Raw genomic sequence first — 17,500 nt, 5'->3', positions numbered from 1 at the left:
TATATATATAATATATATATATATATATATTATATATATATATATATATCATAATATTATAATAGAATATATATATATATATATATAACGTGTATATGTATATATATACCTATATATATTGTGTGTATATGTGTATAGTAAATATATATACACATAATACGTATATATAATATGTTTTCACTTATTGTGTATAAACACTCGTGCTGTAATGTCAAACATAATTGAAAACGAGCAATGTATCAAAGTCACCATAATATCAGCCTTGAGTCTGATTTGAAAGAAGAAGAATGCCCCGTCCCCACAAAAAAAAGTAAACGACAAAATAAATGAGTCTTATCAGTTGTTATTTGGGATGTCATTCATACAACATGACAACTGATAAGGATGTGTGACTATCATTGAAGAGAGAGAGAGAGAGACGAGAGAGAGAGAGAGAGAGAGAGAGAGAGAGAGAGAGAGAATTTTAATAGTAAAGAAAATATGAAACTATTAACGAAGGAGATGGTGGATAACACACACACACGCACACACAAAGAGGAAACGTTGTTTTTAAAAGTAAACAAAATATTAAACTTAACGAAGGGGATGGAAGAGAGAGAGATGAGAGAGAGAGAGAGAGAGAGAGAGAGAGAGAGAGAGAGAGAGGGGGGGGGGGAACTTATACTATGTAAAAGGAGGTAAAGAAATAATAAAATTAATAAGAAAAACTCATCATGTAAAATGCCAGACGGAAAAAAAAACTACTGGATTCATGACACATTTCATTAGAAAATTCTCGACTGTATGTTTTGGCCAGAAGCGAAAAGGGAATTAATTTTTATTCCCTGGGCCTATCTCTCGCTATCATTCACCCCCTTTCTTTCTCTCTTATCATTTTTTATACTCGGTTTATCTTTCTGCCTCTCCCTATCTCTCTTTCAGTATTTTTTAACGATTTTTCTCTATTCGGAAAAGGGGAGGAACTAGTTCCCAGCGCCTAAGAAATTTTTTCAGTCCGACTAAAGGTGAACGAATGCTAAAATAGTCTGTTTGCTCTTATAGCCGATATATAGTAATATATATATATCTATATATATATATATATATATATATATATATATATTATATATATATATATATATATATATATATTATATATATATACATACTAGTCTCTTGGATATGATATCTATATACATCATAGTCTCTTTAATAAAAAAATGATATGATTTTTTTTATAATCTCTCTCTCCCCTCTCTCTCTCTCTCTCTCTCTCTCTAGTCTCTCTCTCTCTCTTCTCTCTCTCTCTCTCTCTTATCTCAAATTTCTACCTTTTTTACAGGTTTCGTTACTATTATTGTTTTCACTGATAAATTCCGTTATTATTATTATTATTATTATTATTATTATTATTATTATTATTATTATTATTATTATTATTATTATCATTATTATTAGTAGATTAAGAAGAAGAAGAAGAAGAAGAAGAAGAGAAGAAGATATTTCTGTGAATCGAGTACCGTTAACTTACAAAGCATACTTTATCGAAATGATAGTGCACGAATAAAAAAAAAACTGGACCAAAAGGGAGCAACAACTAAATAAAGACAACTCCACAAATGCATAAAAATGTGGGAATGTAATTAACTGTTTTTCTTATTTTTCGCGACTTCGAAGCATTTACGTTTTACATCATATTTCAGCTCACATTTTCTCTATATAAACTTCTGTCAGGCCTTTTTTTAAATCCTTTTTTTAGCATTCTAGTCTTCTGAGCGTCGTGTAATTAAAATCTGTGGCAATGTTTTAACCGTAATTGTTATACTCATTTTCAACCTTTAATACAAAAATGGACTATCATCTCTATCCCAGGTTTTAATTTATTTTTTTTTATTTTTTACTGCTCTTTGTAATCATGAACCTTGCTTCGTTACCATAATTTTGAATTATATTCACTCATTTTCAACCGACAACCACACTGTTTATTTATTGTCAATGCACCTTTTATTTTAGTAATGTTTTTTTATTTTTATCTTTATTCTAATTTAACTTTTTTAATAGAACTGATATTTTCTTTTTCTTTTCCCTGTAACTATTTTGGAGACTTGAATTTTAGGTTAGTGGCTCCCGTAGGCCTTTTTCCCTACGAATAGGTGGTTATCTTTTGAATAATAATAATAAAATAATAATAATAATAATAATAATGACCTTATTATTGGCCTCATTTACAGCTTTCTTCTTCCATAAGTTTCAACCTCCAAAACTGATTGTATATCACAAGTGTAACCCTCATTTGTAAGTCTTCTTCCCTAACCCACTGCAACCCTAATCTTGTACTAAAATTTTAACCCCTTTTTTTATCCACCTTTTGAACCATACTTTTAGTCCCTCATTTGTTTAGCCATGGTGGAGGGGAAGAAGGGGATGGTGGTGATTAGGGGTTAGGGGAGATCCTCCTCTCCCCCTTTTACCCCACCCTTCCTTACTCCCCCCCTTCCCCATCCCAATTCATCCTCCCCTCACCCCTCCCGTACCCATTCCCCTCCCTCCCTCCATCCCTGCCCTCTGCCACTCGCGTGACCCCACTGCAGTTTCGGGGCTTAGAGCAGCCACTGGCCATTAGCGCGGAATCCCTCAGCGCGGCTTCTTGTCACGCGCTAAGCTACTCCGGAGCCGAGAGTTGCATCAACCTCTCCACTGTAGACAAACACGCGCCCGGTTTGAATGGAGAGAGAGAGAGAGAGAGAGAGAGAGAGTAGAGAGAGGAGAGAGAGAGAGAGAGCACAAAGTTATTAAACAAATTATGCTAATAAAGAGACTAACGGATTCATATATATATATATATATATATATATATATATATATATATATATATATATATATATATATATTTATATATATATATATATATATATATATATATATATATATATATAGTATGATATATATATATATATATATATGATAGCGCGTGACGTTGTACGCGAATTTGTGTTGAAATAACACGAAAGCGCTTGGTACTCCTTTTATTTTTCCTGTGGCCTTGGCTAAAAAATGAAGAAGATATATATATATATATATATATATATATATATATATATATATATAATATTCATTATTGTCTAATGGCTATGATTCGCACCACACTAGCGAGAGGGACCGAGCTTGAATTGTGGGAAGCAGGTGGGGGTCTAAGGTTCAGTCTTGTTTTCTTTAATCCCACTGTCTGTCAGTTGACCTTGGCATTGAATTATGTATCTAGTAGTTGGTCGACTTGGATGGGCCGTAGTAGGGCTAGTCAGGAACTTGGAACGAATAAGCGTATTCAAAAGTGTTTGCTATGGCATTAGGCCGTATTCATTTGATACGACACAAACAATGACTGTAAATAATAATGAAAATCAAGCTAGACGAAGGTCAGTGCGAATATATTCGAGTTACAGTTGATGTTCAACAGACAAACAGACAGAGGAAACTAAGATTTTAAAAATAAACAAATATGAAACTATTAACGAAGGGGATAGAGTGAGGAGAAACAGAGAGAGAGAGAGAAATTTCGCAAAACTTTCTTCCATATAAAAATAACAAATCGATAAAAAAATAAACGGAACACCAAAATATTGTGATTTGTAACTTAGCTTTTGAGAGGTATAAATATCTGAAAACTAGAAACGTTTAATTCATGAGGAAAATCAACAAGAAGAAACGGGAATAAAGAAAAATAGTACTCCAACTTATAGCACCAACAGAAACAAAGATATATATATATATATATATATATATATATATATATATATATATATTTATATATATATTTATATATAGATATATATATATATATATATATATATATATATATATATATATGCAGTACATTAATATTTAATGTATATATAACAAGTGAAAAAATTATATATACATATATATATATATATATATATATATATACTATATATATATATAAATATATACAACACACAATATATATATATATATAGTATAATATATATAATCATATATATATACTATATATTATATATATATATATAGTTAAATAATATATATATAGCATATACATATATATATATACACATATATATATTATATGTATATATAATTTTTTCACTTGTTATATATACATTAAATATTAATGTACTGCATATATATAATGAATGCAGTGAAAGTGCCTAAAATAAAACTAGATAGAATAATTAGGCCAGAATATTGGAGCAGCAATAAATCTTCCAATGAAATCAGAAAGCGTGAGAGCGAACGCATCCTGGGACCCTCCCGGGTGCGGTAAACGTCGGATGAGAACGCCACCTCAAAATAAAAACCCGTCTATTTGCTCCGGCCTGAACCCCTTTACCTCCTGCAATAAAGGCTTCAAGCTTATTATCAGAGCTGCTTTAATGCAACGGCAATCTTAATTGGCTGTCTCCGGTCATGATGGTCGCCAGGAGAAGGAGGAGGAGGAGGAGGGAGAAGAGGAGGAGGAGGAGGAGGAGGAAGATTGTAAGAGTTGGAGGCGGCGAGAAGTGGTGAGAAAGGACGATTACCAGGATAGAAGGGGATGAGAATGAGGGTTTCGGTTTTAGATACTGAAAAGGGGGTTTAAGATCAGGTGTCCGTAATGCCTTGGGCCAGCGAGAAAATTAGGGTGAGGGGAAGGAGCTTAGGAGATAAAAGCGGTTGTGAGGGGATGGCAGGGTATCGAAAGGGCTGGAGGATTAAGGAGGAGGATTTAGATTTAAAATACTATGGAGAAAAGACGGGAGATTACGAAGGGCAAGATAGTTATCGAGGGGCAAGTGATACATGTTGAATTATTCGAGGTTCAAATTCAGTGGCACACAGAGGGCATTAATTGGAAATTTTTCGGATTTTAGGATTCAGGTACCAAAAAAAGAAAAAAAATTAGGTAACAATATTAAGTAGAGATTGATGAAGAATTCAGATTAGATGACAGAGGGAATGTGGAATTTAGGACATGGGATGATAAAATAACATTTTGGGAACGATGGAGATAACCTGCCAAAGGAACACTTATTATTTTGTAACATTCTTTTTTTATCTATACCAGAAAATTGGTAAATGATTTCAGTAATTGCTTTCTAAAGCTCTCAGTGGCTTTGACTTTGCCTTATCAGATTTTGGGACTTTATGTTTGCCATTAATAGCACAGTGACAGGTTTTATTGATATAAAATCAGTAAATAGTAATTTCATATTTAAAAACGAGAAATACGACAATCAGCACTCTTCAAACAGAGAAAATGGATGAGTAAAATGAAAAGTAGAATAAAAATAAAATATCTCACAACATTGAAGTTGCAGTCTATCTTTCAATTAAATCGGAGAGCGTGAAAGCGAACGCACCCTAGGTCTCTCCCGGGGGCTGTAAACGTCGGAAGAGAACGCCACCTCAAAATAAACCTCGTCCATTTGCTCCGGTTCAATCCCCTTTGCCTCCTGCAATAAAGGCTTCAAGCTTATTACCCAAGTTGCTCTCATATGAGGTGGATCCTAATTGGCTATTTCCGGTCCTGTTGGTTGGGGTGTTGGAGGAAGGGAGAGGGTCTGGAGGGGGGGGAGGGACAGGTAGAGGTTGGAGGGGGCAGGGTAGGAAGACAGAGGGGACAAGAAGAAGACTTAGGATCCAGGAAATGGGGTTCAGGTGGTTTTATAAAGAGATTGGGTTTGTAATACCGAGAGGCAGGGAGAAGATTAGTCAGAGAGAGAGAGAGAGAGAGAGAGAGAGAGAGAGAGAGAGAGAGAGAGAGAGAGGATATCCATTAGTCTGAGGTTTTGTGGTAATGGAGGCTTAAATGGACGATGTAAGGGAGGGAGATACCCCAAGGCAAGGTTGCTTTTCTTCTTAAAGCAAAGACCATCAGGAGGGGCAACAGGACACCTATTTCTTTATCATGCTCCGAAGAACTTAGAAAAAAAAAGAAAGTGAAGGAAGAACGGAGAGTTGGGATTCATCTACGACAAAAACAGGAGAGCTGTCTCCCAAAGGGATAAAGGCTAACATAGATTAGATCTGGATGATTGTGGGGAGAAAAATATACGGAGACCGTAGATCCAGAGGTCTGGGTTTTTTGGGGAAACCGGAAGCTGATGTGATTTCAGAAAAGACCCAAGCCTTCTAATGCTGAGGTACTCAAGTCAAGGTGGGACACCCATTATTTAAGGGTTATATTTTGGGTCAGACGGAGAGCAGCGGTTTACAAGGCTCGGTTGTACAGAGCTACTGAAAATCAGGGAATTTTATTAATTTGTTGAGTTACCTCTTTTTCTAATAACTGATGTTCCCTTTCTGTATTTCCCTTTACCTTCTGTTATCTCGAGTGAACCATATTCTTTTGAAGCTGGAATTTCATGACAACGGCCCCTTTTGTGTTCTTGTTCCATGTGAATAGGGTTTATATTCTGAATAATAATAATAATAAATAATAATAATAATAACAATAATAAAATAAAATAATAATAATAAATAATAATAAAATAATAATAATAATAATTAATAATACTGTATATAACTTTTGTCTCAGAACAAGTTATTAGTCAGTAGAAATATAGGAGAATGAAGGTTTTAATTCACCCTGAATAAAAGAACAGGGATGAATATAAATGAAACTCAATTGTATGAAAATGATTTATTGTTGAAAACTTTCAATACAAATCATAACTGCTGAAGGCAGAGTCACGGTGAGATCGAAGGCCCACCTGAGTGCACCACTTTTAAGTCAAAGTTTGAACTTAAAGGTTAGAGGAAGTGTAGGTTTAGGGGCTGAGGAAGAGGTTCCAATAAGTCAGAAATTGGGCAAGACGTCCCAGGAAGTGTGGTAGCGAGATGATGTGATCTGAAGGCCCCGTGAAGCCCAAACTCGCAAAGGCAGACGCACCAGGCAGTACCTCCCAAATTAACAAGTCCGGTTCCTGTCTAATTTGCCCCGTCCGTTAATTGCCTTATAAACTAGAACGTTCGGACGAAACGGCTTTGTTTTGTTGCCGCGTCATAAATAAAATTGCGCTCGTAAAAGCGAGCGAGGGTTCGTTGCAATTAAACGAAGCACTTTTCGTTTCATTTCTCAACAGACTCGTCTCTCGAAAGCATTTGTGCGCGTTGCTTTTAACACTGGCTACTAAACCTAGTATCCAGTTCACTTTTTAAAAACATCCAAGACTTTATTGTATCCAATTACTGTTCCCTAAGCCAGGAGAAGGAGTCAGTCTTCTAGTTCGCACAAAAATTGTGGAGATCATGAAGTACAGAGTCAGTCAAGTCAGGCAAAACTGGCTCTGGTCAGGAGATGGAAGCAATTATATATATATAATATATATATATATATATATATATATATATATATATATAGATATATAATATATATATATATATATATATATATTATATATATATATAATATATATATATATATTTATCCCAAATATCAGTACCAGAAATTTTGTTACCGAATTGAGCGGTCTGGTGTGAGGGAATGGGTTACAGTAAGGCAAGAGGTTAGGAGCTCAAGAGTCAAACGACTCGATGAGTCTTTTCTTGGATTCAAGTAGGTCACATCCTTACTACTTTCCTGTGTGTTTCCCCTCCTTTTAGAACATGTCCACGGAGAGAATTCAGTCAGGTACTCTCTCTCTCTCTCTCTCTCTCTCTCTCTCTCTCTCTCATCTCTCTCTCTCTCTCAATTTTTTCTTATCCTGAATTGTTTTTATTTTATGTTAATTTTTTCCAGATTTAGTGCAATTTAATATTAAATGATGATAATAATAATAATAATAATAATAAATATTTTATTATTATTATTAATAGTAATAATAATAATTTGTTGATAATACATCAGCGTCACCATTAATAATAATAATAATAATAATAATAATGATAATAATATTAATATTAATAATAATAATAATAAACTAATCAAGTAAGAGGGCGATCTCCCAGCGGGGCAAATGAGTTTGAGAGACGTAGGAAAAATTCCCTCCTACAACAAACAAGAAGCTTCTCCCGGGAGATCCTGGGCGCATAAAAGTCTAATCTATGACGTCACTTCGAAGTCAATTTAGAACTAAGTAATTAAGTAATTAGACGGAGCACTAAGCTTAATGAATCCTTGGGATGGAGTATTTTCTTTTGAATGTCGTTCAAGGTTTTTTTTTTTGGGGGGTGGGGTGGGGGGTGTTAATGACATCTCATTATTTTAAAAAGATTATTTTCAGACACATGAAGGTTCGCATATCGTGATGAAATTGTGAAGTTTTTAAAAGAAAACTTGCGAAGTGTCCAGATATATATTATATATATATATATATATATATATATATATATATACATACTCACAAACACACACACACACATACATATATATATATATATATATAAAAGATGGTGTTCATATTTGTCAATGAATCTACAGAATTCTTCGTCTTATGTATTTGTTTCAGTTGAGAAGTACTTAATTTAACTCAATTAAATAAGAACAAACTTAATGTACCTAAAGTTTAAACATGTAAATATTGTATGTTATATATAGAGAATAGGTTTTTACACAATTTCTGTATGAAAAATTGTATAGTTTTTAGTGTTATAGACAAAACTACAAATACATATACACTATGTCTATATATATATATATATATATTATATCATATTTTAAATTTTTGCATAAGGCCTGTTTTTCTAATACATATTTCTCTCTCTTTTACAGTTACAGACAAAGAGATCAAACAATGGTGAGTAATTGGTGCACATCTCAGTTCTTTTGTAGATACTCTTTATTGGCTGTCCTGTTTTACTTGTTTTATTTGTGCTGTAGACGACTGCCTGTGTCCATGCGATGGTCAGTGAATACAGTCAAGTTATATAAACCTGTAAATACAGATATTTATTTATATCAATTCCTCGAAATAGCAAAAGGTTAATGGCAGCGGAATTCGACATAAATTTTGCACCAACTGAAAAAAGATGTGCTTTAATCTTTTTGACGATGCTGTGATGTCAGCATCATTTTAAGCAGGGTGGGATCGAATCCGACCTTTGAGCATGGAATTTCTCACTTTAATTTCATTTTGGTATTTCGAGATTTTCAGGAAAAAGCTTCGTCAGAAGATGGATAATGAAAAATCTAGTAGGTATTGTGGCCATTCTAATACATACTTATACAGTAACGAAAGTTATCTGTATAACTGAAAAAAAAAAAAAACTCTTGTGTTTAATGTTTGTAGTCTCTTACAAGAGAAATAAGGCAACTTCAAGTTTTACAGAAATTAAAAGTAAGTGAAACGTGGCAAACGGTTGCCGTAGAGAGTTTCCTTTAGATTACGAAGCCTTCTAATTTGAATGTACGTAATACGTCAACTGAGAAATCTGATACCTTAGATTTGAACATATAACCACAAAATCTAAGTATATTTGAGATCAAACACAAGAAATCTGTTAACATTACAAGTTCATTCATATGGAATACGTTAAGATATATGAAATTCATAAAAAAAATTAGGTGTATTGTAATACACGAATTCCATTGAACTAAATACTTCCGTAAGGCATAATATCAAGACTACATATCAGTAAAATCTAGCAAGCGAGTTAAGACATTTAAAAGTAGGAAACTTCTCAGAACTTTATGTAAGAGAAATGAAGCCTAATAAAAACTAGGTCTACGTAATCTGGGGAACATCCCAGTTTCACAGCGCTGTCTAACACTAGTAAAAATAACCTCGTAGCGGACGGTTGAAATTCTCTCTCTCTCTCTCTCTCTCTCTCTCTCTCTCTCTCTCTCTCTCTCTCTCTCTCTCTCTCTCTCTCTTTTCCCGCTCGGTAATTTCGTTTAACATAATTCCAAAATTATGGCCACGCGCGGCGCGCACCTTTTCAGCCTCCTTTGAAACGGCACGGAAGGAAAAGTACATTTTTGGCAGGTGGCAAGAGACCGGGGGGGGGGGGGGGGAAAGAGAGAGGGGTGCCTCTGTTAAACCGCCTCCAGTTTTGGACAAAAGGCAGCGTGGAAGAAAAAAAGACTAGAATGAAAGGGAAGGGTTGTGGGAGGAGTGAGAAAATAAACACCACGGGGTAAGATGTCCGGTTTTTATTTTTATTTAAATTTTTATGTATCTTTCAGGCCGTGTGAAAGGTATGCATTTGTGCATGCACACACACTCACACTACACACACACATATATGGTAATGTAGTATATAGACATGAGGATATATATTATTTATATTATATACATATATATAAAGGTAATGCCACGGAGGCAAAAAGGAGTTTCATTTATTTATACATAGCATCACATTATATATTATATATATATCTATATATATATATATATATATATATATATGTATACATATACATATATATATATACAAATATACATATACATAGATATATATATACATATATATATATATATATATATCTATATATATATAGATATATATGGTATATATGCTTGCGTGCATGCATACACAAACACATACCCTTCACCCCGCCCAAAACATATCAAAAGAACCTGGACACCTTACCTACCCGTGGTTGTGTATTTATGCCTTAAAATATGCAGTGTCAATAGCCAACTCTTCCCGGACTCTGGATGACTGGAAACTTCCTCTAGACTAGACAAGTTTGGGCTTGGCGGCGTTCATTAATGATACTACTCAGGAACCAAGAGAATAAGTGACCCTTTCTGATATAATCACTTCTGTTTTACATTGCCACGTATGTCTGTTCAATGATCACAGTTATGAATGAAATAGTGAAGGAAGTATTTCACAAATAAAAAAACAAAAAAAGGGATTTAATGAAAGTGTATGCTGACCTGTTTTAATTATTATTATTATTATTATTGTTATTATTATTATATTATTATTATTATTATTATTATTTTATTTATTATTATTATTATGTCGAATAATGAGCTTGTGTATATGTATTTAACAGGCAGAGAATCTATTTGTAACTTGGGAGAGAGAGAGAGAGAGAGAGAAGTATCATTCAGTGTTAGCATATCAGATTCCTTAAATTCTTATTTTTCGATATTTAAATTTCTCTTGTTCTTACGGTTTCCTCTCTCTCTCTCTCTCTCTCTCTCTCTCTCTCTCTCTCTCTCTCCTCTCCACACACTCACACATGCAGGGACTCTTGATGAAATGACCTCATGAATGTAAAGCAGTTCGACCCCCAATGTGGATTCTCTCTTTTAGTCTCAGGATTAAATGTTTGAATAAAAAGTGGAGAGAGAGAAGAGGAGACGAAGAGAGAGACAGAGAGAGAGAGAGAGAGAGAGAGAGAGAGAGAGAGAGGAGAGATAGAGATGATATAATTGGCTAGGATAAAAACGTATAAAAATTAGAAATGAAAATGTTATTAGCTATCACGAAATGAGAGAGAGAGAGAGAGAGAGAGAGAGAGAGAGAGAGAGAGAGAGAGAGAGAGAGAGAGAGAGAGACTCGTGTGGCCTGGACATATAAGTACCATTAAGCAGAATTACTTGCATAATTCCGAGCCAGATACAGACCAGCGCAGCTGAGTGAAGGCGGGGTAAGAGACATAGGTTATTTCAGACTACTAACATCTTTCCCCGCCTGAGACTTTGTTTGCCAGGCTGTTGGCTTGTTTGTTTACTGTTTGTTATGTTTGTGTTTGTGTTTTCGTTTTTCTTACTTTCTAAATTGTCGAGTTCATGGAAAGTTCTACCTCTGGTATGAGAGGGAAATTTATAAAAGTGAAACATCAGCTAAATTGAGTTTTATAGTAGAATAATATTCACAAAGTTGATTCTTTATACTTTTAATGTTTGTGAGTTGTAATTTTATTTCTTTAGCTTAGTTTGTGAGTTTTTTGTTTTCATTTGTTTGTAGGTGAATTCAGCTGAAATACAAATAATACACTCACCATCATGTATATGCTGTTAATTGATACGTATGGCATTCATTGTCTTAATAAACTGTAAACGATGCTAGACTTTTATATATATATATATGTGTGTGTGTGTGTGTGTGTGTGCGTGCGCGTGCATGTAGACATATATACTATATCAATACACATGTATGTTTGTATACATATATATGCGTATTATCCTGACTAGTTTCGCTTTTAGTTTTTTAAAATCAGCTTCAAAGGTCAAGATATTTCTCTCTCTCTCTCTCTCTCTCTCTCTCTCTCTCTCTCTCCTCATCTCTCTCTCTCTCTCTCGTGTATTATATATATATAATATATATATATATATATATATATATATATATATATATATATATATATATATATATATATATATACAAATGGAGAAAAAAAATTAACAGAAAGCAATGTGAAATACAGATGCTTCTTATCTCAAGCCACCACTACCAGGAGCAGTAACAGCAGCAGGGAAGTACAATCGCTCCTTTATCTTAGGGAACAGTAGCTGGAGCAGGGCTGACCGTTATAAATTGCCCAATAAAACATCTTCGAGTGGGACATAGATATCGCCGGCTACAGAGGGACCTCTCCCATAACATTAGCGAATAAGAAATAGGAGGCTGTCCTCGCCCTCCTCGGTCAGAAAGAAGGGAAGAACAAGACGAAGAAGGACTAGGGCTGATTCTTGTTATCTCGGAAGATGTAGATGAGATGAATGGGTGATGAAATTTATGGGTTTATATATATATATATCTATATATATATTATATATATATATATATAGAAGTATAAGCTACGACAGAGTGAAACATTGGAGTAGCTGCAAGATCTTTCGACTCAACGTCCTTTATTTAGCAGACTGACTGACATCCATGAGAAACTGAGAGGACAAGGAAGGGCCGTATATAAGTGGCGGATAGGCATTACAAGGAGATTAGTACCTAGAATCCAAAACACCTGAAGAATTAGTAACCTTCCCAAACGAACATAAACATGGGTACAATTTAAGAGGTTTACAAAAAGATAAAGTCCAACTCAGACACAGGGACAAGACAATTAAAGGATTATACAGGGTGGCAACTGACCACATTCAAACCTTTGGCAAACACAAACTGATTCACAAAACATTAAACATACATATACAAAGAAAATATCTGTAGGGCAACTAATTTGTATTTAAGTCTGTGATTGTATCTTTGAGGTCACTAATAAACATGTTACAAATACAAGTGTCTAAATGAAACAAGCCACTAGTAATATTAAAATTACAAGGGGAAGTAAGTTATTATATATATAACTGATTCACGGAAATATAGTACGTGGCAATCCACTAAGGAAAGTGAAAAAATGGAAAATAAACGATGCAAGGCCTTTCGAATTCTCGTCCTTTACTAAGCAGACTGCTTAGTAAAGGACGAGAATATGAAAGTTCTCACATCGGTGCGCCATTGTGAATTTTCCTGCGTGGATTTTGTCTATATAATATATATATATATATATATATATATATATATATATATATTTATGTATGTATATATATATATATAATATAATATATATAATATAATATAATATATCTTTCAGTTCCCAGTAGCTACCAGGTACAGTCTCACTGCTTAGTCCAACGTACTATAAGGCTTACTATTCAGTAAGCTTATTTAAACTGGTTCCACTCAGCTTGGGATCGATCCTAGGATCTACTGGTGTGGCGAAACTAGTATCCAACTAAGAATGGGTATATAATGTCCACAACAGCAACAAATTGCCCCAGGTTCGATTCCTAGGCGAGTCAAAGTGCTTGACGCTCATTCAGTCAAATCTCCAAAGCTTAATTTAACCAAAGTATTGTATAAGATACCTGGTAGTTAGTCAGCTGTGGTTGGTCCTATAGTACATTCACATCAACCGTGCATCTGATGTCTAGCCCAGTCCCTTACGACGCTCCTGATTAGCTGTTGATAAGCCAATCACAGGCTGGAAACTCTCAGTCTCGCGAAAGACTGAGAGTTTCCAGCCCTATGGTTGGCTTTTTAACAGCCAATCAGGAACGTTGTAAGGGACTGGCCTAGACATTAGTTGCACGGTTGATGTGAATCGACTGTAGCTGGGCTGTAGAATGGCATGAAGCTGACATCCTCATCCCAAAATGGCTTGTTGAAAACCGGAAGGGTAACATATATATATATAGTATATCTATATATATATATATATATATATATATATATATATATATATAGTATATATATATATATATATATATATATATATATATATATATATATATATATATATATATATATATATTCCTCATCTCTATCTTGTCTTAAGGACTTTGTCTCCACAATTCCGGAAAACATTTTGGGACTGAAGAATTCCCAACACCGCCTTTTGAAGCGGACAAATGGGCCAGCGTGCCCACGGAGATGGCCACTCCGTCTTGTTACTGGGCCATTTATGAAGAAATTCGGCGACGCGTGGAATTGTCAGGGCGAGGGTAATATTGGGCCAGTACTTGGCACCAAGACGTATTGAGAGTGGATTATTGTCCTGTTGCAATATCTCTCTCTCTCTCTCTCTCTCTCTCTCTCTCTCTCTCTCTCTCTCTCTCTCTCTCTCTCTCTCTCTCATTGACTGACTATTCCTTAAAGGAATTTATTTATTGACTCTCTCTCTCTCTCTCTCTCTCTCTCTCTCTCTCTCTCTCTCTCTCTCTCTCTCTCTCTCTCTCTCATTGACTAATTTTCCTTAATGGAATTTATTCCTTTAATGATAGTGATAGTTATATATGTTTAAAGAATGACTGATTTGCAAATTTCATTACTTAACCATTTGAAATTAAACTTTATCATTTTCCTCCTTCTTACGTTTTTCCTTTTAAAGCCAGGAAGGTTTAACAATTTCATTGGGGCCAAGCCTCCACCCACCCCGACCTCTTATTTCCCCCTTTCATGTGTTATGTGTTCTTCGAGCCTGGGCTAGTAAAAGACATCAGATGACGCGTTCCAGTGGCCTCTGGAAATATTGAATTCCGATGTTACGGATTGCTGTCTGTTTCATTGTATATTTGCAAAGTCTAAACTGATTTTTAACACTCAATTTCGTCATGTTTTCGGATGCCCTTTCCATTGAAAGCTTTGAAATCCAAAGAGGATATTAATGAACGAATGATTCATTGAAGACTGCGTCTGAAAATACTTATAAATCAAGAGGTGGTCGGCGGAGTTATACCATTACATAATTGTCGTTAGCGTTAGTGTGTATTTGTGTATTTTTTCCGCGTGTAACAAAGATTATACTCTGGTAATGAACTCTCATAATTAGACTATTAGTCTCCCGGCCCGGGCCAGCTTCTCTCACTACTAGCCTTCAGAGCGGTACGTAGTGTGTAGGGGTTTGTGACGTGGAATGTCGGCCCTCTCATATTTCCGTCATGCGGCAAATTAAAAAAACCAGCCCGCGCGGAACTGTGATTTTTCACATTTCACCAAAAGAACTCCGAGAGACGCTTCGCCAATGAAATAAATATCTTGGGATGGGGTAGGGGTTGGTGAGGTGGGAGAGACAGACAGAGAGAGTTCTATAGCCAAGACGGAACGCTTCAGAATTAATAGAAATCCCCAGGTACTCCCGCGGATTAAGCCAACAGGGTTTGGTTAATCCCTTCTGTACCTGGGGATTTTCGGATCGCCCTCCACCCGACCGTGAGTAGTGTGGTTTACCTCCTGCCTCTTCCTCAATCTACCTTCCTGCTACCGTTACAAAACGGTCGGGACACCTGCGGTTGCCCGGAGAAAACAGTCTTCATATGGCTGGGTGGTGGTTTCCGGGGATTAGAGCAGATGTTGTAGTAAGGTTTGGTGGTGTTTCTTTAAACCACCCGGGGTCTTCTTAGAGGAGGAAATACAGTTTTAGGTTTTTTATTTATCATATTTTTTTTTCGTACTTGTTTGATAGGTGTGGGAGTTGCTCATTTTTTATTATAATTATTGTTGGGAAGTAGACCTCCTTCTTTTAAACGACTTCTGTCGAAAATAATGGCTGATTCGGCTGTGTTAATTTTATACAGGACTTTCTCAAGTCTCCTTATTGTTGATTTTCCACTATTGCTTAGACTGGCAGGCAATGTGCCAGATGAGGACATGTCAAAAACGACGGATTGGATTCAAGGGACAGTTGTTATTCTGCATAGCAATACATAAATTCTCTCTCTCTCTCTCTCTCTCTCTCTCTCTCTCTCTCTCTCTCTCTTCTCTCTCTCTCTCTCTCTTGCTATTTCTTGCTCATTCTTCTTATTTTCTCGCAACGTTTCGACTCGGGAGGCTCTGCTGGTCATCATCCAGGCGAAGGTTGGAGTTGGACTGATGCTCTTAGGAGTCGTGTAGTCTTTTACACCAGTGGTGCCAGCTGGGTGCAACGGGATGTTGAATTTTGATTGGCTGCGCTCTCAGGACTGTCTGTTATTGGCTGCTTATTCGCTGCCTTTATACAGTTGCTGGAGTTGATGGTTTCTCTGGCGTAGCCTTGATGATCGTCTAGGCACACGGTTGACGTCATGGGGAGCTGCGTTTTCATTGGTTCTTCGCTCTATGACGTCATTCCTGTGTTGTTGGTGTTTCCTTCATGGGGTTCAAATTCGGGAATACCGACGGCATTATTGCTGGTATTGTCTGTTAATACCACTGGTCTTTGGGTCCACCTTAAACTCGTGGGAAGGAGGAAGGCTTCTTGTGTAGTGTTCAGGGAGGGTTTTTTTTCTTCTTCTTCTTCCTCCAAAATGAATAGCGCTTCCAGCAAGCGCAGACGTCTCGGGTCAGGGGCGCTTCCGACGATCGTAGTATTGTTGACAATACTATCCTGGGAAGGAGTCTGGCTGTGGCTGGTGAGGGCGTGGCCCTCAATGGCACCCTTCTGAGCGTGACACGAGTTATTAAACGCATTTTGACGACAGAATTATCATTACTCGGCATCTAAGGGGTTAAACCGCAGTTCTAGACACTAAAACAACATTCATTTGATCGAATTAACTTGCAAACTCGATCAGATTTCGTTCACGAGCGATACGTTCGTTACATATACTGTTTTTTCAATGGTGTTAACTCATTATACTACATGAAAATTCAGCGCCTCAGTGGCGTGGTCGGTATGGTGTTGTCGTACCATCTCGGTGGCTGCGAATTCGATTCTCGGGCATTCCATTGAGGTGTGAGAGATGTGTATTTTTAGTGATAGAAGATCACTCTCGACGTGGTTAGGAAGCCACGTAAAGCCGTTGGTCCCGTTACTGAATAACCACTGGTTCCATGCAACGTAAAAACACCATACAGAACACTTGACACGAGTTTCTCCTTGCAAGTCGCATCGTAGTCATTCCAATATAAGTTCCGGGGGCATCCACGGTATGGGCATTGGTATTGATAGACTACGTCTGTTGTCTTCAAGGGGTCTCGTGAAGGCTGGGAAGGGTCATTCCTCATAATAAGGTCACGCGTTCTCCTGTTCTTATAATAAATTACGAGGCTTACCTTCATGCCCTCCTGTGTCGGGGTGACGTGCTCCGAAATTAGTTTCTTCATAGTTTTTTCTCCTCTCGATACT

General features: G+C 36.0%; 1 protein-coding gene across 2 annotated transcripts in view; it reads left to right on the top strand.

Moving 5' to 3' along the window:
- The window catches only part of LOC135203004 (frequenin-1), a 460,659-nt gene that overhangs the window by 385,332 nt on the left and 57,827 nt on the right, over nucleotides 1–17,500 (top strand). For both annotated transcript variants that reach the window (XM_064232560.1, XM_064232559.1), the window contains exon 2: nucleotides 8,711–8,735. In XM_064232560.1, the coding sequence (XP_064088630.1) occupies nucleotides 8,711–8,735 (25 nt within the window). The remainder of the gene's footprint in view (nucleotides 1–8,710; nucleotides 8,736–17,500) is intronic.

The sequence above is a fragment of the Macrobrachium nipponense genome, chromosome 33 (genome assembly GCF_015104395.2).
Source record: "Macrobrachium nipponense isolate FS-2020 chromosome 33, ASM1510439v2, whole genome shotgun sequence".
NCBI lineage: Eukaryota > Metazoa > Arthropoda > Malacostraca > Decapoda > Palaemonidae > Macrobrachium > Macrobrachium nipponense.
Note: the sequence above shows the minus strand (reverse complement) of the source record. Positions and strands in the feature narration are given on the sequence as shown.